Here is a 21,210-nt window from a genome sequence, read left to right on the forward strand (position 1 = left end):
CCAATATATCAAACTGTTTAGCTGGCGGTTTCCCTCCCGGGCGCTGCGTGACCAGGTATTTCAGCAGGAACTCCGCGAAAAGCTGAAGGAGTACTTCGAGATTAACGAGGGCACGGTGAATTCACCGGGCACGCTATGGGAGGCCTGTAAGGTGGTGACGAGAGGGTACTGCATGTCGCTAAAAACAGGAGTTCTGAGATCCATAAGAAACACATTGCGCACGTTAGAAACTGAGCTTGCGCAACTTGAGACTGTATTGATTAATGCGCCGTCGGATAGCGTCCGTGCTGCGTTTCGATCGAAGCTTACTAGGTATCAGGAGGAGGCGGACAGAGAAGTCGCTTATCTGTCTAAAGACTGTCAGGCCAGACGGTATGGTGAAGGTGATCGAGCCGGCCGCACGCTAGCGAACCTGCTGCGAGCGCTGCGAGGGTCGGACCATATCCTGGAACTACAGAGCGCAGAGGGCAGAGTTGTGAGGGAGCCGCCGGATATACTGGCCGCCATGACGGACTACTATAGGGAATTATACACCTCGAGGGTGTCGCCGGAGGACAAGGTGCTCTCCGAGTACCTTGATACCATAGCTTTGGCATGGTTCAATGACAGTGCCAGACAATATATGGATTTACCGTTTGAGCCGAACGACATACGGGCGATAATAGCCAGTTTGCCACCTTGCAAGGCACCGGGCCCTGACGGGCTGACGGCGGCCTTCTATAAAGAATATGCAGACATCCTGGTTCCGAGATTGCACAAGGTATATGAGGAGGCGATGGAAACAGGCATCCTCCCCCAGTCAATGCGTGAAGCGTTGATTATCACGCTACTCAAAAACCTTGATGCCAAAATTTACGCGAAACTGCTCTCTGACCGCTTAAAATTTATGATGCCGCAGATAGCGCTAACGGATCAGTCGGGATTTGTAATGGGGAGGTCCACCTCACATAACCTAAGGGTGCTGTTTGGGCTCCTGCACTATCTAGATCCCAAGGTGCAGGCCGCGGCGGCGTTACTGGATGCGACCAAGGCATTTGACTCCCTTGAGTGGAAGTTCTTGCGGACGCTGTTTACCCGAATGGGGTTCAGCCTGCCATTTGCCAGGCGAATTGGCATACTTTACAATGACCCGACGGCCAGGGTGCGGGTGAATGGTCAGACGTCTGCACCTATCTCCATAACTAGAGGAACTCGGCAGGGGTGCCCACTCTCACCGCTTCTCCTTGCTATCGCTACGGAACCACTGGCAGCTCGCATGAGACAACACCATACTCAGCGTAGCATCGGATTTACATCGCGCGGTCTACTCATATCGATGTATGCTGACGATATCACCATCTACATGATGAACTCGTCTGAGAACTTTGATCCGTTGATGAGAGAGGTGATACGCTATAGTGGCCTAACCGGCATCGATATAAATTGGTAAAAGTCGGTGATGCTGCCGTTGACGGATGGCACGGCCGTGTGTCACACTGAATATCCGATCAAATGGGTCGCTGACGAGGTCAAGTATCTGGGTATAAAGATGAGCCGCTCAGTCCAGGACATATGGCTGTCTAATTTTGGGGTGGCTATGGAGTGGCTGGAGAGCAAAGTGAAGAGATGGAAAACACTGCCGCTCTCTTTGTTAGGCCGCATTGCTATCGCCAAAATGATTGTTGTGCCTAAATTCCTATATCTATTCGTTAATATCCCTTTGCCACTAACAAAGGCGTTCTTTCTCCGACTCCGCTCGGCTATGATCGAACTAGTTTGGGCGGGCAAGCAACCTAGAGTCGCATGGAACCTCCTTACACTTCCCTTCCGGCAGGGGGGCCTAGCTGCCCCGGACTTTGAGCTGTATGCATACAGCGCGCAGGCACAATACTTGCATTATTGGCACTACCCAATTCCTTACCAGCCTCATGTGGCGATAGAAACGGATGTAGCAGCACCCTGCCCATTACGGACAGCGGTGTACCAGAGATATAAACGACCTCGGGAAGACATCGACACCGTGGAAATGGTGCGATGGGCTTGGTCGAGCATTGCGAGGCGCGTGGGCGTGTCGGACTTCTACGCCCCGAGCATGCCGTTGGATGGCAACCCCCTGCTGAGTCCGCTGACGGACGCGGCGGTGGTGCGACGGGCCCATGATTGCGGCCTGAAGGTGGCGGGGGACTTGTATCCGGACGACAATTTCCTCGACGTGCAGAATTTGGTTGCAGCGTCTGAACCGTCGGCATCGGAACTGCTACTGTACTATCAGTTGCGGTCGGCCTGCAAGCATAGATACCCTACGTTCCCAGAGGCCCCGCCGACACTGGCTGCTTTGGAAGACGTACTTTCGAACTCCTCCCCGCGTAAACTGATCACACGCATCTATAGGGTTACACAAAACGCAACACCTGTTGCGCACGTGGATTCCAGAGCACTGTGGGAGGATGACGCAGGCATACAAATCACAGAGAAACAGTGGGAATTTTGTTGCTCCCAACTTGAACAACTGTCACCTAATTATAGACTGCGGCTGATCCACTTTAATTACTTGCACAGGACGTACCGTACGCCCGTACAACTTTTTAAAATGGGATTACAGGCTGACACGCAGTGTTGGAGATGTGGCGAAAGGGAGGCTACGTTCTATCACCTTGTATGGACCTGCGGATCAATACATAGATTCTGGGATGCAGTCTTTTCTGGCGTAGGGGAGATAGTGGGCATGGTTATTGCTCCAGACCCACTGGTGGCCCTCTTGGGATTTGTCAAGAATATACCTGGTACATCGCGACGACTTGTGGCCCTCCTTCTATTGCTTGCCAAGCGTCAATTGGCGATACACTGGAGGAAGAAGGCTCCGCCGACAATCTTGGGCTGGGTGAAATCAGCGGTATACTGTAGGGAGCAACTCACCGCTTACTGGGACCAGATGCCGCAGCGTTCGCGACCTTTAGACATATGGCAGCCGTTGGTGGACTGGCTGGCGGGGGCGGGAGTGACTGGAAATGACTGAGGAAGTTTGCGGGATGACTGATGCTGCAGCGCTTTTGGGATGGTGGGCTGTGTCGGGGGGCGAGCGAGAGGGGAGGGTGCTACCTTTGTCCCAGGGGCTCTGGCGGCTAGACTGCGCTATACCTGGATGGGATGTTTGGTGACTATGCGGACATGGTGCCACGTGGACACGGGGCGGTGAATGTAGGGTTATCGGTCCCTTACGTATGTCGCTATTCCTCGACTATTGTTTACAGTTGTTGTTGTTGTTGCAAAATACGAAACGCACTGCTTTGGGTACTCTGCTTCAATGTACGACATAGATCAGCTCGAGCGGTGCGCCGCTACGTACTCAAGCTGCCTGCCTCCGGGTTGTTGGCTGAATAGCAGTGTACATTCTGAAGGATCAATAAAGGTTTAAAAAACAAAAAAAAGAAAACCCCACAGGCACTTTTTCTACTGTTTCAACCAAGTTCGCCTTTGGCTCGAGTCCCACATCTGATATTGTATGTCAAGTTACTTTGCCACAGCTCACCCAGTTGACATTTCACATTCGACATTGTACACCAGTATATGATGGTGAAAAATCATCACCTTCTCAATTCCTGCCATAACCTTTGCTGTCATCCTTTGGAACACCGTTACTGCAGATGCTATTCCAAATGGTGTTCTCAGATGCCGAAATGCTGTCAACACTGTGACTAAGGTGAGATGTTTAGAGTCTTTCAGAAATATGACTTGGCAGAATGCAGATGATATGTCCATGACACTGATCACGCATTTTTCCCAAAACTGCCTTCATTTCTGAAGCAGGTATTAGTCCACACAAATATTGTTTTTCAAGTCCTGCAGGTCTGCACACATCCGGAACATATTCCCCCTTACGTTAGTTGTGAGTGCTAACAGCTCCTAACCTCTTTCCTCCTTCATTCTTGCTCTCACCAGTCTGTTCAATTCTTCCCTCAACAGCACCATCATAAATTTGGGAACAAGTCCTACACTATGTACAAGTGTGTATCCTCATACTCTGATTCTTTAAAATTCAGAATTTGAACAACAATTCTTTTGTACCATCGTATTTTTGGTGTACCTCCCCCGATCTTCCTGATTTAGTGAATGTGCCAGATGGTCACCATGTAGTTAAGATGAGGAAATCTACTGAAGACAGGTGATAAAGCAGATGATTTCATTAGTTGAAACCTACCAAGCATCCTGCCACAACTTCTCTGAATTCAGAATTTTAAACAGAGGTTATTACCATAGTTGATGTGACAAAACATACTACAGTGTGTGTGACAGAGCTGAGAAAAATTGTGGCAATGTGCATGCTGTGCAGAAAGTTAAAAAAAAAAAAAAAAGACAAATAAAAAGGAATTTGGCCAAGTAAAGGTGTGGAGCAAGGAAGTTCAGGGAGGGGTACTCGTTGGAGAAAATATGCTGAGATGCTTCAAGTGTGAAACCCTAGGGCACATTGTGTTAGCAAAACAAAAGATCACTTTGCAGGATTTGTGGACAGACAGAACACTACAAGCAGTGTGCAGGATGGGAACTTGCAATAAGTTGAGCAAAATGGAAAGCAAGAGAAACGGATTTGTTGCAAGTGGACAAGGACCCAGAAACAGCCTATTCTGTAACCATCAGCCTCTGGAACTGAAGCCTGAATGCTGCCCACGAAATGATAGCTGCAGCTGAACAGGTGATTTTGGTGCCCTTTACAGAGCTCCGCTGGCTTCATCCCTGTGTTTGATATTTTGAGTGAATGCTTTCTAGTATGGAAAGCAAACCATTCTGCAGAATTATGAACTACTAAGCTCCATATGATGGCAAACCCACGAAGAACTTGGGGATTTGGTTTGATGAAAATCTGAGCTTTGGCCTTCAGATTAACAAGCGGACTCGTATGTCTTTGGCGTTCTGAAATCGTTAAAGTTTCTTCCACTTCTCCCAATTTCTGCAAGGAAAACTGTTCGCCGTGCCTTGACTACGCCAATGCCTTTTACGTTGGACTGCCTGGCTATTTACTGAACAAGCTTCAGGTAGTTCAGAATGCTGCGGTCAGAACTCTTCTTCAACGAGATCAGCATCAGGCAACACTTACGAAACCTGCACTGTTTGCCGGTGAAGGAGAGGGTGGTTTTTAGGTTGAGCCTAGCACAGCTCGCATGCGCTGCTCTAGGAAAATGACCTCTTGGAATTGCTCTGGACTTTTCACCTGCTGGTGCGTGTGGTTTTTTTTAAAGCTTTTTTTCTATTGGGCTTTGCGTGCAAAGACAGCACGCAATTGGGCAAAGGCGGGTGCATGTCCCGTCTTTCCCAGGAAATGTATCAGCCTACGGCTTGTGGTTACGAGCAGCGGCGCGCAGTGTGCCATCTGTTATGTGTCAGATTTCACACAAGCGCGCGTGCACCACGCAGCTAGCATGTTGGTGACTTCTTTATTGTATCTGTGTACGGTCTCAGTAATTCAGTGTTCAATTTATTCACACATTGTTTCGACCAGACAAATACTTTCTGCGAGAGCGTGCAAACCACAGATTTTCATATATTCAATTGTGTTATTGCATTAGACTGTGGACTTACAAGTTAATACAAACTATCGGTTTCAAACAGTGAGTGTTTATTAAAAAAACTCCCACTATTTTGAATTTTGCAGTTTTTACACTTGGTAGGAAGACAACCCAATCTGGGTCGGCAGCACGGTAAGAAATGTGCTTAAAGGCTGGAACATTACTATGGCGTCTGTTCCGTGCATTTTGCTGATTAGACCTTACACTTTTGTATGTTATTACGATGCTGAACCGATGCTCAGTGTAAGTGCGGCTGATAGATTGCATCTGAGATACACATATTGCGTAGGAAGAGCACAGGCGATTAATGGAGACTCACTCTTGTTCTGTCTTTGTGGAGCTGGAAATGTTTATTTCACGGATACTAGCGATGGCCCAGAGAGTCGTGTGAGAGGAAAAGATGAGTCTGCTGTGTGTAATTAAGTAGCGCGATCAGAAGGTACTTCAATTGGGAAAGACAACAATTGAAGAATAATTGTTCCTAAATGGAAACATAAACTCGGCTTAAAAATGCGGTCTTAATTATCGCTAGCAAAAGCTCATCTTTTCTGGCATGCGCGCGCTGAGGAAATTCGAAACACACATTAGTTGATGGTTGTTTTTGTGTGACTTTGATTAATCACTTTGAAAGTTAAGCTGAACCATCATTTCAAAATTGCACACAAACGAGTTCAGCTGAAATAGTTTGAAGGAAGTTTGGTATTGGTTACTCTCGTGTTTTGCTGTATATTGCTTTTAGATGTCTATTTCAGAGTGCTAATATCTTCTGAAAAAAGTAAAACAACAGCTTTGCTGAATGCCTTCTGAGTCATTCAAAAGAACACTTGAGGGTGGTTTGGTAGCTCGTGCAGGGTAGTGTTTTGTGAAATTGCCAGCGTTGTTGAACAACGCCTGGGTAGCAATTGTTTTAATTTACTAACTGTGACACTGGCCTTCCCCGATCAATATCATGTTTTTAAATTTTGCTAGCTTTTTATTTTTTCCTCACCCACCAAGCTGATAGTTACTTGGAGATGAAAGCAAAGCTTTCCTGACATTTATGCCTCATGTTTTTACCCGCTATTAGCTGCTTTCATAGGAGTAGCCTCCCAACCCCTATTACTCCCGCCCACTGTTACCCCCTTCCCCCCGCATTGCTCCAGGAACAATGAATTGCTGTGTGAAACGAACATTGTAAATAATTGAAGGAAAGTTGGTCCATTATAAAGTTCTCGCGGCAAGGCATCGCGTTTATCCTTTAAAGTAAGCTGCAGCAAAATTGTCATTTTTGTCCCTAAAAATGCATGCGCATCCTCCAAATAAAAACTCACGTAGCATGTATGTTTTAAATGTATTTCTCTCACTGTCTGAAATAGTTACTGTGCTTCCGGGAACTACAACCCTAATACCGGTTTTGTTACATTCTGACGGCTTGTTTCTGTGTCTACGCTCCCTACTGCTGGAGGTTCCTGGGAAAGCACCACAGCCTGTGCAAACTCTGCCAGCAGCATGAAGCACTTTTATTACAGTTTTTGACGCTACTCTGGCAGCTGAAATGTGACGTGGGTAGTACAATTTAGACCGGAGAGATGGAGTGCGACAGATCTGTGATGTGTGCATGTTTCGTACGCTGAACGGGTGAGGCTACCCTCTCCTATTTAATGGCACCCATTTCCGCCGCCTACTTTGATTGTTCTCACTGCCTCCTGCAGTAACCTCTTAGCTCGTTCACGCTATGTCAAGTGGCTTTGTAATTGATTAATAGTTTGTTGATGTAGTTGTGCCTTAGGAGTCAGGACATAACTTCGATGCAAAAGCATGACATTAAACCGTTGTTCACACTTTGCCAGGAAGGACTTCGCAACTGCTTCCCCAAGTTAAGTCCTGTAGACATCCTGGCATCGGTATTAGCAGGATGAAGAAGAGGCTACGCAATCAAACACTGTATTTCCCTTGGCGTGCACCACATCTGGAATAATGCAAAGATGCGTTTAGCAACACAAAACCTTAGTTGATCTCACACGTTGCCTGCTGCAAGAAATGTTTATCCACTCACATGCTTGTCACTTGACACTAGCAAAGAGCAGTAGTCTCTCCTGCGGATATCTGTATTGGCATAGGCAATACGTGTCGCTTTCGGGACCTTATAAGTATTTAGTTATGCAGCACAATATCCTTGGTGCAACAACATTAACTGTTGCATGGCTAAATACTTATAAGGTCCCAAAGGCGAGACCTATTGGCTATGCCAATGCTTGTTAAGTCCCTGGTAACAGCACATGCAGCCCTCAATGGGCTTGGCCTGGTGTGTTTGAGAAAGCGTTTCTGGTTCTATGTCCCTTCCTGGCGGCTACGCTCTGCTACAATGCTTATGGCCTGTACTCCGAGGTTCGGCCGAAAAAGGGTAGGTGGCAGCTCCCTTTCGTATATGGCAACGGTGGCCTGGAACCATCTCCCACTGGACTTACATCGCCTTCAGGAACCTAAGATCTTTAGGAAGAGACTGAAGACCTTCCTTTTTATGTAGCCTGTTTTTTAGGTCTCGCCTAGGCAGCGCGCAATCGCTGCATTGGAGTGACCTCTTGAAATCGCTCTGGGCTTTTGTGGAAACTCGTGCATGTTCTGCACTGTTTCTAATGGGCCCTCGTGCATGTGCGGCGTTTGCCTTGCGGGAGCGAGCAGCGGCTCCATCTGTTAGCAATTATCGCGCCTGCCGCTAATCGCTCCCACAAGGTAAACGCTGTACATGTCCTCTGCTCGCTCCCCCATTGCTTTAACTTTCGGGGCCGCAGTTGTCTTTCTGCGCTTGTTCCTGCTGGTCTCTCTTACCGCTCACACCTGGCCAGTCACAGGGGTGTCTTGTAAAGAAGGTCGAAGCCTGGCCGCTCATGGAAGGTAACACAAGGTCTGTGGTTCTGCGCTCCCAGCCCCTCCCTCCTGTAGCCCGCACATTAATGCACCTCTCGCACTGGTGCAGAATTCCTCACGCCTCTGATGTCATACTTCCTTTGCAGAGTCCTGAAAGTTGACCGGATCAAGTTCATAGCAGGGCACCGCACGCAGCATGACATCATAACCCCGGTGTGACCTCTGCACTGTTCGGGTCACCTTAACAGAGTAGCAGGTCTAGTGTTTTTTTTTTTCTTTTTGTTTTTGCATAAGGCCTGGCGGTGAACTTCTTAAAGATCATTTTTAGGTAAATCAGCCACTTGGGGGAACAGACTACAACTCCCAGAGTGCAAGTGAAGCTAAATAAGGTAAGGTCGTGGTTGAAGGTGCACGCTTAGGCAGTTCTATTTTAACACGGACACTGGGACGGCGTGAACTTCTGCCCTGGTCTGCGCACAGCTTCGTTTATAACACGCACTGCCACAGTACTCCAGAGGGCGTGTGTGACCCCAGCTCATCATATCCCTTCCTGTCCCTTGAATACAGGAAACGGGCCGGAGCGGGGAATGCAGCTTCGAATCCACATTTAGAGTCTGCATTCCCCTTGATGACGGCAGGAAGGGGCAGCGCTTCCCCCCCGAGCCTCAGTAGCCCCCACCCTTCTTCCCAGATGGGCTCCTTCTTCGTCTCCAGAACACAAAAGAGGGCGTCGGAGGTGGAATCACCTGGGCCTACCTCGGCGCTGATCTCATGCCTTGAGGGGGAGGCAGAGGGGGGTACGGAGGGCTGTACCTCACCTTGAATATTCGTTCTTTCTTTGGTTCTGGGCACAGCGCCATCGGCAGAGAGATTGATATTCTTGGCGCTCCGCCACAAACAGGGGCAAGGGGGGGATGAGCATAGTGCAAGAGCCCAAACACCGCTGGAGACAAGGCCAAAGCTGATGACTGGGCAGAGTAAATACCGAGCCAGAGAATTCATAATATAAAGACAGTTACCGGACCCATCAGGAATTTACATCTCCGCGGAGTTGGCACATTGCACTCAGGGATTTCAGCTTCTGAAAGCAACTACAATGCCCAGGTGACACCAGAGGGGGAAACATCTCTACAGTAGGGAGATTAACACACTAAAGTACTTTAGAACAAGAGTTACCCTAGAACCAGTGCCATGGAGTGAACCCGGGATCTGTGTGCAGAACATACTAAAGGACACGTAGAGAATGCAGGATACTACATCCAGCAGGTGGGGATGAAATGAGGGCAAGTTACGGGTCGGAATTGGTGTTTGTGGAGCCTAGTATGATAATTTTTGTTGCCCCTCACCCCCTCCAGCCCCTGTGACATCCTTCTTCATGCCTTACCTCTCTACCACCCTCCAATGGTACCCCTCATGTCTCCTTAGATCCTCTCTCACATTTATTTAATTTCTTTTATAGTGCTCCTCATGCCAATGTAGGGTGTTGTAGCGCTTTACATCACACACACATACAGAGACAATGAATGAGTAAATCAATGTGTAGGAAATGTTTCATAAGACGATGAGGGCCACAAGCCTTAGGAGTCACATTTCACCCATACTGGGAGCATAGCCAATAGGTCTCGCCTTTGGGACCTTATAAGTATTTAGTTATGCAGCATAATATCCTTGGTGCAACAACATCAACTGTTACATGGCTTAACACTTATACGGTCCCAAAGGCGCGACCTATTGGCTATGCCAACGCCTGTTCTTTCTTGTTTTCTTTCCACTGGGCTCGTGCCGGGGCACTATCTTGAGTAGCTAGGCACGTTATAAATTCCATATAACATACCATAACATAAAAATAGCTGTGAAAGATACAGGACTCATGTAGATGGTACCATATTCCATAATGTCACTCGGTGTATATGACTCCGAACCAGTTATTTTTTTTTTACAGAATGGGTCATTCACGCTAACACCCGTTTTAATTTTTTTTTTTTTTTTATTACTGTGTATTTGCCTTTTATGATCTGTTCATGGTTATTAATAGTTGAATTGCAGATTTCTTTCCAGAGTAAAGATAACCTCCCGCAGGCATATTGCTTGCAATAATGAGTCTATTACAATTCTCAAGAGACTGCATCCATATAACATGAAACTACCAGCACAGAGAGAATTTTAGTTTGTTTTCTTATTCCGTAAAGCTGGTGTTTTTCTTTTTTTACCCCCCAGCTACTACTGATCTGACTGTCAATGGGATCAGCCTGTCAAAGTCTTCGGATGCTTCACTGGTAAGGTCGCTGCTGGATTTTGAAGGGTGGGTGACTGGAATTGCTGGAGGACTGAGGTAGTTGAGCTTATGCAGTATAGAATCATTAATTTCCTAAAAGTTAGTAACGGGGTACCATAGGTAGGAGGAAATATTAGGCGGATTGTGTCATCAATAAATGCACTTTGCGTGGAGGTTTTTTACAGATTTTATTTAGATGAATTGAGTGTTCTTGCTGTGGGACTAACCCTTATTTTAAATGTGTTTTTAAAAGTAAAAAATATATATATTTTTTTATTAATGGTAATGTGTTGTAAGTTTTTATTAACTGAACGGCCTTTTTTTTCATTCATTCATTCATTTCCTAAAGTATAGCATGCCCTTTCTACTGCCTTGGTGATTCTGAAATACCTCTGAAGCCTCAAACCTTTAAAAGATGTACTATCCTGCAATGTTGTAACATTGCAGACTGTTCTGTGGTGATTCTGATTCTACAAGTCATTTCTCTTACTTTAAAGTGTCCTGTTTGATTTCAAGGTTATTTTTTTATACTTTAAATCTCTTTCTTTGATGGTCATTTTCTGCTATGTTATCCTATTTGTAAACTGCTGCTTCTGCCTGACCATTGTACATCTTGGAAATGAGAAAATACAACTGAGGGATGTACTGCAACAAAAGGTTTTAAAGTAGATGAATAACCAGGTTTTAAGTTTTTCTTCCTGAAAGTGTCTTCAGTTTATTTTCCAATCTGATATTTGGAAGTAAGGTATTCCAATATTTGGCCTAAAATAGACTCCAGTGGGTTTACAAAAATGTCTGAGTATATTTGGTCTTCCTCTGCAAAGATAAAAGATTTTTTTATCTGGCGGCATCTAATGAGGCTTTCAAAAGACGAACCAACTTAAAACCACTTGGTGGTCTCCTGTGGAAACCCTTCCCTATAGCCAAATACCATATCTATGAGCTTTCATACAGGCTGTTTACTTGTCTAGCCTCCAAAAGGCAGATTATTGCCTTCCTGTAGCACAGTTTGTAATTGAAGATGGTCCAATCCTCCTTAGTCCCGATTGCCTGTAGCTTGATAACACATGTCCTTCATGCCATTGAATTAGGCTGTTATAGGAATGTCATGCCAGCTAGTGACATGTCCTCCATGACGGATATGTCATTGAAATAACAAGTTTAATTAGAAGAGCTATTATTCCAATGGCTTTGACTGGAAAGCAAGCCATTTCTTCAGCTCTTTAGAGCATATCAGGTTGCCCTTAATGGGTTTCGTCCCAAGAAATGTGATTTGTTTGAAATGGTAGATACCAGATATTGATACATCCTTTATATTTATGATCACCTTTCCATTCTTTTCCGAGGCATTTAGAACATTGTGGAAATCTCGGACATGCTTTGAAAATGTCCTGATAGCAGCTCCATAGTGCACATTATTTTGTATTTCCTCTTAAGGCTGGCAATTTTGAAATATATTTTTAAAGTTCTGATCGAAAATGTTATGTATCTAAAAGCTATAGTGCAGGGGACAATTTAATGAGATGTTGTTTTTTTCTGATGGGGAGGAAGGGGTGGTGGAACTTGAAGTTAAGGGATGGCGGAAGATAGAAAGAGCAAAGTTATTTCTCAGTGGGTGGAGGGCTGAAATCTGGAGTATGAAAGGAAGCGTGCTGGAGTGGCATATGTGAGGAAATTAAGAAAAATGTATGTTTTTCAAGAGATTAATAGGATAATAGTGGGAAAAGTCTCAGTCTTTTCTATAGCCTTTCTACAAGTGAGCATAAATAGCTTTATTCACAAAACCCCATGCTGACTAGTCAAATATGTACAATTATAGGATTAAAACTGTTTTGTTTTTTTCTATGCCTTTCCAAATCCCAGGAGTACTTTCATGGCTATACATTCATGCATAGAGAAATGTGCAAATGAAATTTAATCAGCCATTTGCACTTTATATTTTGCTTATCCTCCGGGAAAATACATTCCTGTATGGAGGAACACCTCAGTCTACGGTACCACCAATTTTGAGGGTGTTTCTCTCTGCATTCTCATGCTGGAAGCAAATGTACTCCAGCCCTAGAAGAGAGTAAATCGCTGATCGGATCTAGAATGGGCTTGTGTAAGAAACTGGCTCTGTATATACTAGACCAAAGTACGGTATAGTGTGCGTAGAGCCAGGGTATCCCCAGATGTATAGCAGAGGCTAAATTAGATAATCGCTAACAGCTCAGTTTGTGGTAGTGTGGGCGAGCAGTTAGGCTTATCAGGAGGGTGTGTTAAGCATTTATTATATTCACTCAATCAAGGACTGATTAGACACACTCGGAGACAGAATCCAGATCAATTGGGGGAAGTATAAAAAGGTATACTTATGTTTATTTTCTATAACCAAGCAGGACTTGGTACAGGTAGGTAGAATGTACTTTCAATTGTAAACCTTTACACATACATGCAATTGGGAATGGATTTGCAATCGTTACAGGTTTGTATAAGCTTTAAAACCAGTTTTAATTACATACCCTGCGCGCCCCCCCAGATGCAGAGCCTCCCCGTCCTATACAAATATTCACTCTCTCCTACATTCTTATGTTCCAGCTCACCCACCCTCCATAGCAAACTTGCAACATATTGAATCCATCCCCACGGATCCCTAAAGGGAATCTAGGCCTAACACCAGAACCTTAAATGAGAACAATGAGTCACCACCACGCTTCCCGCTCCAACAGACACCATCATTAGTCTCAAATGCTTGCTCCTAAATTGCAGATCGGCAGCTAAACACGCTGCGGACATTGCCGACCTCACCCTGGCGCAGGATCTTGACCTTGTAATGCTGACGGAAACCAGACTTAATGACTCTGCTTCCTAGACCTCTTAATACCTCCCAACTATGATATCATTAGGTTGGACAGATCCTCAGGTCATGGTGGAGGCATTGCAGGTTTACATCGGAGCAATCTTACAGTGAAGGTATTACAGTCTGACCTTCTGCCGTCCTGTGAATACCTATGCATTGAAGTGACTGGGGGCAATGATCACTCCTGCAAACTGCACACATTTTACCACCCCCCTCGCATCAACCTTCCCTTCACAGAACAGATCATGGACATTATTTCAGCCAACGTAAACTTCCATGGCTCCCAAATCTTCCTGGGAGATTTCAACCTCCATTGGAATAATGTAAAAAATGGGGTGGTGAATAGCCTTAAATCCTTCCTTCTTGACCTCAACCTAATCCAAATCTGTGACAGCCCCACGCATATCAAAGGAGCTACCTTAGATCTCGTCATTGGTAAGCCCAACTCCATCCTCCTGGGTTCTATCCTCCAGTGTGATTGGACAGATCACTATTGCATCACCTTCCGTATCCTGGATTTGGGATGAACAAGTAAAGCCCAGCCCAAGAACCCAAAACAGGTGAAAAGATGCCTATGGAACATCAACCCGCATGATCTGACTGCTCTCTGTGATAACATCCTGTCCCCACCACCGAAAATGTCGGATGTACACGACCTTACGGCCCATTATAATCACACAATGCTGAATGTTCTAGTCTCAGTCGCTTCACTTCAGCTCAAAAGAATCTCCTCTAAACTCTCCAAACCATGGTTTACCGATAGTCTTAATTCAGAAGGAAGAAACCTAAGACTTGCTGAAAGGCTGCGGCGGTCCAATCCATCCCTTGAGCATCTCTACCACCTAAGATCCCTGAGAAGCACCTATAGTAAACACATCAGATACTCGTAGGCCACCTTTCCCAGAACTCAGTTAGACCAAGCAAAAAAACATCCCAAAAAACTGTTCGAACTCATCAAGTCCCAAGCCAAAAGACATCCGAACTCCGCATCACTGGGTCAAGGGACATTGCCCAACTGTAAAGAATTCGCAATTTTCTTCACAGATAAGACCAGTAAGATTGAAACTGAACTACGATCGGCCTGTAACTTCCTGTCGATCAGTCCACCAACCCCCCAATACCCACCTGGTAGGGATTTCATGGTCCTGGCGCAACTACACCTCCCCAAAAACAATGCCTCCTGGTGTCTCTTCCAAACCGTGGATGAATGCGCTATACGCAAAATGCTGTTGACTCTGAAACCTTCCAACCACTCAACCACTACATGACCCGTTGCCATCGAACCTCTTCCCGGAAGTTAGATTCTCCCTACTAACATTGTGGTCAAGTCACTCCGATTTTTAAGAAACCTACTGTGGATCCCTCGGACCTTCATAACTTCCGCCCAATCTCCAACATCCCCACCTTAGCAAAGCTCCTGGAGAAATGTGTGCTTGCCCAACTCTGCAACCATATCGACCATTTCCAACTCCTGGACCAATGCCAATCTGGTTTCCGCTCGGGCCATAGCACAGAGTCGGCCCTAACGCACATTGTCGATGACACGTTAAGAATGCTGGACCAAAATGAGTCATCCCTACTGAACCTCCTTGACCTTTCGTCAGCATTTGACACTGTTAAACATGATACTCTAATTGACCTCCTGGAACACAGGATGGGGTTGTCTGGGCCTGTGCTTAATTGGTTCTCTTCGTTCCTCCTGAATAGATCCCAACTCTTCAAGGTGAACCAATCCCTGTCCCATCCTGCACCGGTTTCGCTGGGGGTTCACCAAGGTTCAGCACTCTCTCCCACGCTCTTTAACTTGTTCATGGAGCCTCTAATAGAAATGCTGAAATCATCCAGCATTCACTATCACATGTATGCGGACGATACTCAATTATACCTGAAGATCGCCTCCCCTGAGGACATTCAGTCCCTCAACTCCGTCCTACTGGAAACGCAAAGCTGGCTGACACATAACCACCTGAAACTAAATGCTCTAAAAACAAAATTCCTCCTTATCTCACCCCATGAGCAATCACCGGCCATTGAACAATGGTTGAATCCGCTTACGGCTCTTAACTGCAGACCTCACCTCTTGGACTCGGCATCCTCGCTTGGTATTGTACTAGACAAGAGTCTGAACATGCAAATACACATCAGTTCCCTCATCAAAGGTGTGAACTTCCAACTCAGCATCCTTAGGAAGCTCAAACCATATCTCCCTGTTCATGACCTAAAGGTTGCAGTGCAAGCATTGGTGATCGCAAAGCTGGACTATGGCAGTGCTACGCTGTGTGGCCTGCCCAGAGTGAAAACGGCTCCCCTTACGGTGACCTTCAATGCTGCGACCAGGCTCGTAACGGGCACAAACAAATTCAACCACATCTTTCCGAACCTGCTAGTTCTGAAATGGCTATCTTATGAAGCTCGGATGCAGCTGAAAATGGCATGCATGACACACAAAGCCATCCACCTCCAGACCCTGATGTACCGCGCTCAGAAACTGGAGCTCTCTTGTGGTTTAAGATCCTCCAGAAGTGCCAGCACCCTCTTACTCAAACCACAAAAATTCAAGAAAAAAAACCCTATAATGGAACATTTTCAGGTTTGGCGCCAAGGATCTGGAACTCTCTTCCCCCCAAAGTCTGGGTGATCCCTTCTTCTGCCCTCTTCAAATCAGAAGTTAAAGAGCTCTTGATGTAGAAATATCTGCCTCAGTCTTCCTTCCCCACTTGACTCCCGGGCCATTCAACGCTGTTTTGTGTCCTAGATGCTAGGCTCTTGAGAATGTTGGACATTCCAAGTCTATGTACTTGTTCTTATGTTGATTATTTGTGTTTGCATGTACTCGTCCTACTGCACAATTTGTGAAGCGCTCTGATACCCTCGGTGGTCATGTTCGCGCTATATAAAACTTTCAAATAAATATAAATTACTTTTGAATTACATCAACTACTTGGGGTGATATGCCTAGATATCACACCGTGGATCCTACAATGCGATCATATACAGTTACTCTCTCCCATACAAAACACAGGTTAACACAGAAACTTTTAGGAATAGAAAACTCGTAACATTGGTTCCTATGGGAAAAAGAGTGTTAATGGTTTACAGGTAAGTACACGACTTGGTATGGCTTTTGGGGGTTAGTACCAAGTTTCCCCAAGGTCAAGTTAGGCACTCAAATTGCACCATCAAGCGACACTGGGGCGGCTGGGTGCAGAGTACTGGAGCCCAGTGTTAGCCAAAGGGGGCCTTCGTGCAGGGACTGCTTACAAGCAGGCCACTCGGTTCTGGGAGCAAAGCTCCTAGGGTTAGGATCAGCACTGCAGGGGCCAACTATCAGCACAAGAGTTGCACCACCAGCGGCACAAAGGCGGCCGGATGCAAAGTGCCAAGGAGACGTGGGGAGCCCTGTGGATTGCAGTGGAGAACTTCGGTTTGGAATAGATGCTGCAGGCTCAGTCAGGGAGAGTTCCTGGAGGCGACCACCAACTAGAGATGCAAGTTGGGTTCTTGGGGGATGTCTGGACACAGATGGTTGGGTCAACCAAGGCCGTGATCGTCTGGTGCAGGGATGTCTTTTGGCATTGTCGTCTTACCAGCTCCAGTCTCAGTCGCGGAGACTCTTCAGGTTGAGGCTGCAGGAGTCCGCTGAAGCTCGAGGTAGGTCGAGAATCACCAGATCCCAGGTCAGGATCACTGGGGATACCTCTTTGTGGTGTTGGGCCACTCCAACTCCGCCCGTGGGCGTCGGGTTCCGAGTGGTGCAGAACCACAGAGCTGCCTGGGTCCGAGTTGTGTGTTGGAAGTCCTTGTTGAGCAAATCCTGTGCCCACAGGAGGCAGTCTGTAAGTTGAGTGCAAGGCAGGTCCTCCTAGCTCTGGGGGCTGCTGGACAATCCGAGGTTTCTGCTGTAGTCGGGTCAGAGTTGGGATAGGCTGGTAGGCCTAGGGTAATTGGTGTCCTCTTCTTCCTGGGTCAGCACGGCTCTTCGGTCCTTCTTTCTTTTTCGAATCTGAGGAGGCAAGGTTCAGGGTTGCCCCATAATACTAAATGTAGGGGTGTTTACAGTGGTGTGCAGGTCGGGACCAATGGGTCCCTTCCCTGGGGTTGGTACACCCCCTATTATGCCACCCTTCAGTGGGAGGGGGGCATGAGCCTCTCCCTAAATTGGCTGGGTCCACTCGTCCTCAAGATGGAGGGGACTGAGAAGTTTGCTTCACCTTGCCTCCCCCACCTGAAAGGTGGAGTTGGCAAAGGTGGGTACACTTCTCCTAACTTGGTTTTTCCTGCCGATACTCCTGCCCGAAGTGGGGGCGAGAACGTGTGAGAGCCAGTTGCTGGGGGCAGCAAGAGGCAGGCACAGCTTACAAACGTTTCAGGCCTTTGCAGCTTCCTCTTTTATGGACTCAGCTCATCCTGGGGGAGGAGGCATGACACCTCTGCCCAGGATGGGCTTTGTTTCTAGACCCAGAGAGCGGAGTATCTCGACCCAGGGGCCCAGAAATCTGTCTGGTGGTGGTAAATGGCAGGCAGTCATTCAGGAACCACACGAGGGCTGGTCGATTTTCAGGGGGCATCTCTTAGATGCCCTCTGAGTGCATTTTACATTAAATCCCACACTGGCATTAGTGTGGGTTTAATGTTCTGAGAGGTTTGCTACCAAATTTCCCAGGTTTCAGTGAAGCCATTATGAAGTTGTGGAGTTCGTAATGACCAACTCCCAGACCATATACTCTTTATGGCTTTACTACACTTACAATGTCTAAGGATGGACTGTAGGGGTAGAGTGGTCATGCAACTGTACCCTCACCTGGGGGCTAGTGCACCCTGCTAGAGGGGTGACTTACCTAGGCCCCAGGCAGTGGGTTGTAGGCATGGCACACACGAATGTGTGCCATGTCGACTCTTCACTTTTCTCTGCAACAAAACACGCAGCCTGCAATTGCAATGTGTGAGTGTTAGGGTGCAAGGTCCCTAAGGGTGGCACAATAAGTGCTGCTGCCCTTAGAGGTCTTCCCTGGTCACAGTGCTCTTGGTACAAAGGTACAGTTTTGGGAAAGAACACAGGCCCTGGGAACCTGATTGACAGGGACCGAGGGCACATCAAATCAAAATGCATTGGATGTGAGGCAAAAAGTGTGTGTGTTGGGGAGGAGGTGTAACCATGTAAAAAGGGGCACTTTCCTACAGCTTGTGCCTGCCTAAAATGTGTCTACAGCCACAGGCAGACATTCCCTCCTAGGAAAACCACAATGTACCACTAAATCCAAATTTACATGGAATTTTTTGCCTTGGTGACCTGCTTTAAAAAAAAAAAAAAAAAACATTTAAAAAAAAGTTAATTTCCAAGTGTAAATTCTCATTTAGGAAGCTGCCTTTTTGAAACCCCCTGCTGTGAACCAAAGGAAATAAGATGGTTCTGAAGCCACTGAACAGCTGGTTTAACATAAAAATGTTTGGAGACTTCTGAGAGTTTATTTCTTTTCTTCCAGCCTGCACTGGCCGATTTCCATCAGGCATTTGAAGTTGTCTTCGTTGACCCGTCTGGATTTGTGAACCTGTGCGCTGACATGACCGAGAGCAAATACAAACAGGTACTTAGCAGTTGATACAAGCTCCTTCACTCCCACACTGTACCGTGTCCTACAAGGTGTTGCTCTCATACTTAAAACTGAACATTCCAATCCTGTGCCATTTAATCCTCCCCTGCTACCCACCCAAAGGAAGGGCACCTGGTTCTGTACTCGTTTGATCCCTACTGGATTTATTGTTGGAAAATAACTGGTTTCTTGCAGCAGCCCAGCATGTGATGAAATTCTGGAAAAGTACAATATGTTTCAACTAGTGATTACGCTCCTAACGAATGTTATCATTGTCTTGTCATCTCGTCCCCTAGTTTGATATATAGCTGTAGTGGCAAAGCGGCTGCAGCACAAGGTGGGGATTGTGAGCCAAGAGCTTCTGTTTATCCGGCTCTTCTGCTGCTAAGGTGCAGCTTTTCCCCTCAATGCTTTGTAATTCACAGTTGATAAATGCTAATTGTGGGAGGATAATTTTCTGGATTATTCAGTGTATAATGCATGATATTTTAGAAAGCTGTTTCTGTTTACACTCATTTTCTATGATAATTGGATTTACTTAGTGCTTTCTACCTCAGATGAGGTGTTGAAGCGCTTTAAGGGGAGTACTCTACTCTGGAACCCGAGGTTTGTGGTTAATCCAGTGATTATTGATTATTATTGGTTTTTATGATTTAGTCTTGTGTGCTTAAGAACATCGTTCCATGCATTTACTTAAGTTTGTGTGTGTGTACATTAGTTGAATAGAAATAAGGTGCGATCATTAGTTGGGGCTACGTGAGTTCATGCAGACAATTGGTGGTAAGAATCGATAGTTTAAAAGAGGTTAAGTAGTATTTGGTTGCTTGAATTTGTTCAAACGAAAAAGATGTTGTGATCTACGTAAACAGCAATAGGCAAGCTGAAAAAATGCAATAAATAAATACAATTAAGGAGATTTGTAAAGTTCTGCAGTTATGTAAAACCCACAAATTAGTACGCTGACATCCTATGTTTGTGGAAAGTGTGTATGTAGTTTGTGTCCGAGTCATGTATTATAGTAGGACTTTCTGTGTGTATGAATCTGAGTAATTAAACCAATTGGATCTGTTTTGGATGCTGCTGGTGTAGCATGGCACAATATTGAGAATGGGAACAGCCTTCCAGACTGTGCATCAACAGTCCTGAGATCGGCGCATGGAGACCCAGACACTGAATTAATGGAGACAGGGCTGCCTTTAAAAATTCAATGAGAACCTTGTTTGCCAAATTCTGTTGGTTATTGCTTTACGAGTGCTGCCATTTGGTAGGTAGTAGGGGGTGAATGGTGGAACTGCACATGTTGTATCTGGAGAGAAACCCTCGCCTGTTGCAACCAGTTTTCACTGTGCTGGGGCTGAGATGTAAGGGATAAAGCTTCCTGGGGAGTCAGACCGCCAACTGCACTAGGACTCTGTGCAATTGTAGCTCTGAGGCTGCCTCAGGAGGCTGAAGGAAAGAGGTAACAGGCTGCCACTTAGGCTGGATAAATGCATCTCGCAGGCAGCCTGGGAGGCATTTATCCAGCCTGCGAGCTGATCTCCGACAAACCCAGACAGTCACATGGCTGCACCCCATCAGCAAGTGAGCCTGGGACTATGCAGCTTACAGGCTGCCTGGGGAAGCTGGGGGAATCCAGCTCATGGCCTGACTGTGTGTGTGTGGGGGGGGGGGGTGGAGATGGGGGTGGGAGGGTGCTAGAAAAATGCAGCTTGCACACTACCTGTGGAGGCTGGGGAAATGCAGCTCCCGGGTTACCTGGGTGTCTGTGGTGATGCAACACAATCTCTGCCTGAGGAGTTTGAGGGAACAGCCCAGATTGTGCGTCATCAACAGTCCTGAGATCGGAGCATGGAGACCCAGACACTGAGTTAATGGAGGCAGGGCTGCCTTTAAAAATTCAATGAGAACCTTGTTTGACAAATTCTGTTGGTTACTGCTTTTCGAGTGCTGCCATTTGGTAGGTAGTAGGGGGTGAATGGTGGAACTGCACATGTTGTACAAGGTGATGAGATTTCTAGGTCAGGCCTGCCCTTTTGTCTGAACTGACTAGTACTTCAGAGAGCCTGATGGCTGCCAGGTGCAGAAACTTCAAAGTTCATTGTTCTCATGTTATACGTG

The 21,210-nt window shown here is 46.4% G+C and overlaps 1 protein-coding gene across 1 annotated transcript in view; it reads left to right on the forward strand.

Moving 5' to 3' along the window:
* The window catches only part of NOL6 (nucleolar protein 6), a 530,178-nt gene that overhangs the window by 96,810 nt on the left and 412,158 nt on the right, over positions 1-21,210 (forward strand). Inside the window, exons 9-10 of the mRNA XM_085628873.1 lie at positions 10,605-10,663; positions 18,985-19,086. Of these exons, the coding sequence (XP_085484999.1) occupies positions 10,605-10,663; positions 18,985-19,086 (161 nt within the window). The remainder of the gene's footprint in view (positions 1-10,604; positions 10,664-18,984; positions 19,087-21,210) is intronic.

This window comes from Triturus cristatus, chromosome 2_1 (assembly GCF_964204655.1).
Source record: "Triturus cristatus chromosome 2_1, aTriCri1.1, whole genome shotgun sequence".
NCBI classification, from domain to species: Eukaryota; Metazoa; Chordata; class Amphibia; order Caudata; family Salamandridae; genus Triturus; species Triturus cristatus.